The following is a 7,642-nucleotide window of genomic DNA, read 5'->3' as shown; positions in this document are numbered from 1 at the left end:
CTCCCTGGTAGAAACATATTTATAATTATTTGGCCACGGGAAAATTACCCCAACAATTTTCATGAAGAGAAAAACAAAAGGTTTTCAAACATAATGCACCTTACTCTTGGATAAATGAAGGGGTGTAATAGAATATGAAATACCAGACATGCAACTGATGAGCCATGTTGAAGGAAATTTTCTTAACAAAAAAAATACATACAAAGTTCTTATTTATAGATATTATTGCCCTACCAATTTCAAGGATGCTAAATAATCTATCAAACGATGTGATAGTTGTCAAAGAATGGGAAGACCAGTTGAAGAAGATGAGATGCCTTTGTATTCTTAGGTAATTGTAGAACCATTTGAAAAATGGTATTGAGATTTTGTGGGACCAATTACTCCATCGTTCATGCCTAAAAGCTATATTCTTTGCTTGTATTGGTTATGTAACAAAATGGGTAAAAGAAAAACTTTTAATTTATGTCAATTAATTTTGACAATTTTTTTCATAAATTTTCTTCTTAAGCATATATTCACTCTTTTTGGTGTCTCGAGAGAAATTACTATAGACCTAGGTGCATAATTCACATATAAACCTGTCCAAAATATTGTGGAGCAATAAAAAATCAAGCAATAAAAGTCTACTCCATATCATCTAGAAGCCAATGGACAACTGGAATTAACAAACAAAGTTACCAAATCTATTTTAACCAAGACAATTCATCTCTAATGCAAAGATTAGGTATATAGACTTCCAAAATCATATGGCCATACTAGACTACATGGAAAAATTCCATTGGACATACACCATATGAACTTGTTTATGGAAAGCGAATTTTTCTTCCCATTGATTTTTAGGTGGAGAACTTTAGAATAATAGCAAGATTGGGGCTAGATCACTCAGAGCCATAGAAAAAAATGTTAGCAAAGTTAAATGAATTTCCTAAAATTAGACAAGATGCCATCCAAAGAACTAAAATAAACCAACAATTTAAAATAAGGTGGCATGACATGTTCATCAAGATGAAGAAATTTAAACTAGGTCATTGGGCTCTTTTATTTGATTCTAGATTTAAATATTTTCAAGGAAAATTTAAAACACACTCGTTAGGTCCATATGAAATGGAAATAACCTATGAGAATGGATCAATCAAAGTTAAAACTATTTATGAAGAGGGTGTTCCCATTATTGTCAATGAGCATTGATTAAAATTATATCATAAGCCCCTAACAAGGGAATCCTTTGTTGAAAATATGTTGCAACATTCAAAGATGGAGTTGGTAAAAAAGGGAGATAATTCTCCTTCCCCACCACATTCAATTTAAATTTTCTTCCAAATGATTACACACACACACACAAATATATATATATATATATATATATATATATATATATATATATATATATATATGAAAACTAGGTTACTAGAAAAACTATACAAGAATCCTAATTGAAATAAGGCACTAGCAGTCAAGATTCTCTAGTTTTCTTGAAAAAAATGAAAATTTTGAATTACATTTCTAGCATGTAGAATCTTATTTTTCTCCATAAGATAAGCATAACCACCAAAAATAACATCCAAATATTGTTTTTCATAGTTTGATGTCAAATTTCAAGACATGATAGTCTACAACATCAATTTTATTACTCTGTTATTGGCTTGAGGGGCTCAAACCTACGTTCATAGTTAAATGCACTAACTAACACAACCCTTTTATCACTGGCCCTTTCGGCAACGATCTTCTCATGCAAACTGCATCTCACCTGAGCCGATATTGGGGGAATACTGAAACCAGGTTTCCGCATCCAGAAGGATATGGAGTGTGGATTTTGACTTAGTCTATAGATCTATTACTGCGCTATGCAGCCTTAGTTAAAATTATACCTGATCCAATCCATTCATACAAAAATACTACTTTGTAGATCTAAACTCTATCTACTATGCATAACTATAATTAACTGTAACAACATTCACATACTAATTATGATCTTATCTTTTAATCGCAACATAAAATTAAACAGTAATTGCATAAAGTAAAGTACAAAATGTAAGTACACAGAGCATGCTTCAAAATATTCTTTATTATATTGAAATATTCATAATTACAAGACTTTTACCTTGCGTACACAACTGCAGGGGCTTGCACACACAACTGCTGACTTACCAAGGTATTCACGCACACATCTGCTGGAGCCTTCCCCTTCGCTCTAACCCAGAAAGATATGGCAATTACAAACTAAAAAAATATTCATCATCCATCCACTGATTCTTGACTTACTTAGACAACCCCTTTATATAACTTTTTCCCTTATAATACCATGGTCCACAAACCATGGGCGGAGGTCAAATAATACAAATTGATCACATCCTTTTACAAAATAAGGGGATTTGACACACCCTAAATCCCATGTGACTCCTAAAACACTGTGTGAATCATGCTCCGCTCCTCAAAATGTAGGATTTTTACAAAATTTTGACAAAACTTTGACCTAGGCAAACCCTACCCAACAGGCCCCCAACACAAATATGTGACTCGTCCTGAGTCACTTAGATTATATGTCCTCAATATTTGATTTGAGACTGCTATATGCATCCTTAAAATGTTGAAGTGTCTATGCACACTGCATGGTGACCTATTGTACTTCTTTTACCAACTTCTCTATCATCGCCCTTATTGTCGCCAAACGGATGGTTCTTTAAGTTTGTCTTATGATTTTCATTTTTCTCTATACTAACTATGAGAGTTCAATAGCTTCATTAGCCCATGGTTGCATCCATGTTGAAATGATATGTTCCTTTCACCGCACCTCGTTGCTCTGTCCCTACAAAATCTTTCCCTCCTGAAGATGGGAAAACCATTGCATGGAGCTACGATCCACACCGTCACTTTGATTTCATCAAACTGTTGTTGTTTTTCATGAATCTCTACTTGTATCTTTTGTAAATATGGGTCCTCCTGTAGTGAGGCCCAGATCTCCATAGTGTCTTCGAAGATCTAGCTATAGTCCTTGACTGTAGTAGCTATATTTTCCATAGAAGCCTACAACCTCATTTGCAACTCTGTGATCTGCATTTCTAGGTCGAATTTGACTTTATTAACTTCCACCTTTGAGAATTTGACTTTATCAACTTCCACATTTGATTCTTTTACTACTGCTACAAACTTCTAAAGCTTCTCTTCAGGTGTTTCCTTTGTCTGGATCTGCAGCTCTGGTAGCTCACTGCAAGCTTTGGTGATGGGCTCTTCTAGTTGCTACCTATGCACAACTACCTCATAATGATCCTTGATGGTCTAATTCTTGTCCTCAAACATCTGTCAGTTTTCATCTTTAACTTCCCTAATGACAAACAACATGCGCTACTCTTGTATCTTTAGTTCCTCGGTGACTCCCTGATGTCACTCGTGCAAGGTCTGATTAGGGAGTGCCGCAAGATTGATACTCAGATTCTTCGAGTGTTGTGAGAATTCCCAGTCTTTGGAAGTCTCAAAATGTAGAGTGCCACCTAGTAGTGGCACAACCCGAAGCTTGGATGTGATTACGATTGTTTATGGGCAGCCTATAGTTATGCTTGATGGTACTCTGCTTGCTTGAACCACACTCACCTGAGCCACGCTCACTTGAACCATGCTCAGTTGAACCTGCAGCTCCTTGAGGCCCTTTTGGAGCTCGGTCAAAACTTATTTATACTAGCCTTCAATGTTCCCCCATATGTCCTTTGTCATAGCTCAGACTGTGTCTCCAATCTAAGTGATCTTCCCCTCAGTAAGGACCATCAGTTCTATGCCAGCGGATCTGTTTAACTTGTTCTTCTTCTACACGCCTCTAGCACTTGATCTCCGTCTTTTAACTATGAATAGGGAATCGACCTCCTTAGTGTCAACAAAAGGGTTTTTACCACCATGATCTCTGCCTCCAGTGGCCTATTCCTCCTGCTCGGCTTCATGCTCTATCTCTAATGCAACATCCTTCTCTAGCTTGATTGTGACTTTCTCAGTCACCTTCTTTTTTCCTTTCTTGATTGGCTGCTTCTTGGTCTGTGCACTCGCAGCGCCTAATTGTTCTACGTCTACTCCTTCCTTGGGTGGAGTTAACCAATCACTTTTCTTGTTTCCCACCACTTGTGTGATGTCATCATCAGTGACCATGAATGGAAACTCGTACCATACCTCCTCCATGTCCTTCTTGGCACGGATGTGTACATGCTGAAAGCCCTCCTTGAAGTCTACAATCACTTGATATTGTTCAAATAGAATGGGTGACAGCCTAGCCTTCTTGTTGATCATGGTCCACAATTCCATTTCAAATAAGACTCAGAAATTTTTTTTCTTTGTAACACAGGTCGACTTGTTAGAATCCCATAGTGAGGCATACCTCGCAGCCTCACAGACATCAGGTCCACAGTGGGGAATATTCACTCCAATGAAATTATCCATGTTGTTAATGCTATCAAGAGAAATAACCATGCGTAGTGGAATTGCTTTCCCTTTTCTTATGCCTCCCAACAGTCATCCAAAAATTCTTGGCAAAAATAGTCTGCCTAGTTAAACTGGATGCCCTTGCTGCACTCTGCAACTAATGTTACAACCAATGTGGGTACCTCGTCCACCCAAGACTTCATCATAATTTTCCCAGCCAAAATGTGCATATAAAAGTGCACAACAGATCATTAATGGAGCTGATGACAAATCTGTGAGACTTCCGAATTAGATCATAATCCTTCTTCATATGCTCAGCCAATTTCTTCTCCTAATATTTCTTAACAAATGCGTAGGCGGGGTTTTCTCCTTGGTAGGGAAACATAATTATTCTTCTAATCAACATATCATCAATGGAGATCTTTTTCCCTAGCCACATACATCCATCATGCACCAACACCAACAACTGGCACACACAGATTGTGTTGATATTGCTATGCCCGAAGTGCGAAATATATAGCATATTCAACAACCCAGCTTGATGACTTCTTACTACCCACGACAATGGTTCGACCCTTGTTACTCTATATTCTTCATAGTAAACTAATTTCAGGTACTTGTTGAGCTCGAAATTGGGATACTTGCTCTGATTGTTAAGATCCCAGTCCTCCATGTGCAGTTATGGCACTTTTTCCAACAACTCTCCCTCAATCAACACCTCCCTCTAAAGACTTTGAATTTGATAACATCTAGGTCCCTGGTAACCTTTGAGGTCGAATTCAATGGTGTCATATAGGGTGGCAACCTGGAGATTGGTTCCACATCTTCTGCGATGATATCTTCCACTCCATTAGCCACTTATTCCACATATGAATCTTGGGGCTCCATCTGTTGCTTCTGCTTGTCCAACCTCTCCTGAGTTCTTCATTCCTTAGGGATTTTTCTTGGCGATTGCCTAACTGGAGCCACCTGTGGCTGCTTTTTCTTTTGCACCCTTGTGCCAACAATTTGCTTCTTTAGGGACCTCAGCTCGGTGACATGCACTGGCGGTGTAGCACTCACTAGGAATCCTAGCCCTCGTCTAAGAAATTATTATTCAATCTCTTCCCAATTCATAAAAAAGAATACTCGGCTCACACTTAAAAAAATTCACCAGTCAAAATCTCAGTGAGAAAAGTGTTTGAATGTGGAGCAAGTTGGCATATTTATAACCTTTTTGAATTTCAAACCCCATTATCTCCTTCAGATCCACCTCATAAATGTGAATTTGGCAGCAAATTTTCCCAGAAGTGCCCATTAAATGCATCCCCCCTGCTCCCTTTAACAATAATTTCCATTTCAAATCAATTGTAGCAATCCCAACAATCATATTCTAGATGAACTATGTCAGACCCTTTCCTACAATGTAGTTACTCCTTCTTCACCATAGTTTCCTCTAACTAAGCCATCCTCCTGAATACTACACAACACTTCCTTCTCAACGAAGTCCTTCTTTGGAAGAGTACTTTAGAGTCTTGTGCTTCCTTCCAACTGTATGTAGAACTAAGACTTTCCTCCTTTCATATAGTCATTGTGCAATCCCAGGAATCATCCCTATAGCTTTTCAGCCTACTACCATTTACTTTCCTAGGAAAGAGTTCTCCATTCAGCTTCGTGAGCTGAACTGCACCTCCATCTGAGATATCCCTGATAATGTATGGTCCTAACCAATGCGTTTTTAATTTTCCCAAGGACCTTGCGAACTTACTATCATATAATAGAACAAAGTCTCCATTCATGAAAGTTTTTTTCTTAATATGTCGGTCATTCCAGGGCTTTTCCCTAGATTTCTACACTTGTTGGTCAAATCCTACAATAAAGTGATGTTCCTCAAGTGTGAGTATGTGTGCCAATATCTCCTCCATAATTTCGTTGTCTTCCATGGCCATGACTGCAACGATTCTAAGACTCCGTACTATGTATTCCATAGGAATTAGGGCTTCTTGTCCATAAACCAATATAAATGGGCTATGTCCCATCAACTTCTTACAGGTAGTCCTCTATGCCCATAAAATTGCAGGTATGCACACATCCCAATCATCTCTATTGACGTTGCATACTTTAGTCAGAGTATTTTCCAAAATTTTGTTGAAAGCCTCAACCGTTTCGTTCAAGCATGCTCTTCTAATGATGTACCTAGAATTCCTCCATCAATTCTTCAGTAGTGTTGTGCAGGAAATGTGATTCTTGGTCTCTCATCAAGATATTTGGACACCCAAATCTCGACATGATATATTCAAAGATGAATTGTATAGCAGTGTCTGCACTGCAATCCTTTAGCGATTGTGCTTCATCCCACCTATTTAGATAATCCGTTTCAGTAGTAATGTATCGCACACCAGTCTTCTTTCCGAGTGGATTGATCAGCCCAAAAATGTCAATTGTCCACTTATCAAAAACCTGCAAGGTGACTTGTGGATTCAGTGGAAGTTTGTCCCTTCTCAACAGTCTTCTGGTCCTCTGGAAGACATCGCAAGCACTACAATATTCTTTGGAATGCTTGTGCACCATGGGGCACCATAGTCCCGCTATTAAAATCTTTTTCGCAATGTATTTTCCCACATAGTGTCCTCCTGTGACACCACCATGTGCTTCTACCAAAATATTATGTCTTTCATGCTCAGGGACATATCTGTGCAATATCTCGCTGGGCCCCATTTTATACAAATGTCCGTGAATGAGAGAAAAATCTGCAACTCTAACTATGTCTTATTTCTTCTGCTAATTTGTATACTCCATAAGTGCTACTCCAGTAGAAAAAAAGTAAATGATATTGGTGAAATGATCATGAAAAACCCTTTCAGCAAAGAGCCATGCATTGGGGAATCCTTATTCAATGTACATTGGTTCTTTTTCAGTCTCAATTCTGGACAGATGATCCGTCCCAACTTTAAATCATCCTGGCTTGATTATTACTTCAAAATCGTACACTTGGAACAAAATAGCCATTTGCAGATCTTCCCGCCCAACAGAGGCTTGTTCACAAAGTAATTCAGCGCAGAATGGTCTGTAAACATCTTGAAGTGAGCGCCTAATAAGTAATGCTTGAATTTTTGCAACGTGTACACCATAGCCAAGCCCTCTCATTCCGTTGTGCACTAATTCCTTTCTACCTTAGATAATTTGTGACTCGCAAATGCAATGGGGTATTAAACATCCCCTTCTCTTGGCTGCATTAAAACAACTTTCAAAGTTATGC

The 7,642-nt window shown here is 38.2% G+C and overlaps 1 protein-coding gene across 1 annotated transcript; it reads right to left on the bottom strand.

The window, feature by feature from the left end:
* Positions 1-6,579: 6,579 nt before the first annotated feature.
* LOC149202772 (uncharacterized) lies at positions 6,580-7,101 on the bottom strand. Its single transcript, XM_089401686.1, has one exon. The coding sequence runs from the start codon at positions 7,099-7,101 to the stop codon at positions 6,580-6,582; it is 522 nt and encodes a 173-aa protein (XP_089257812.1).
* Between the last annotated feature and the right edge of the window lie 541 nt (positions 7,102-7,642).

Source organism: Pinus tabuliformis, chromosome 2_1 (genome assembly GCF_031772625.1).
Source record: "Pinus tabuliformis cultivar Carrire ecotype Pingquan chromosome 2_1, CPIR1, whole genome shotgun sequence".
In the NCBI taxonomy this organism is placed as follows: domain Eukaryota; kingdom Viridiplantae; phylum Streptophyta; class Pinopsida; order Pinales; family Pinaceae; genus Pinus; species Pinus tabuliformis.
This window is presented reverse-complemented; position numbering and strand designations above follow the sequence as displayed.

Excerpts from the sequence above, each read along its gene's own strand:
- LOC149202772 (XM_089401686.1), bottom strand. The coding sequence starts at position 7,101 with ATGGGGCCCAGCGAGATATTGCACAGATATGTCCCTGAGCATGAAAGA.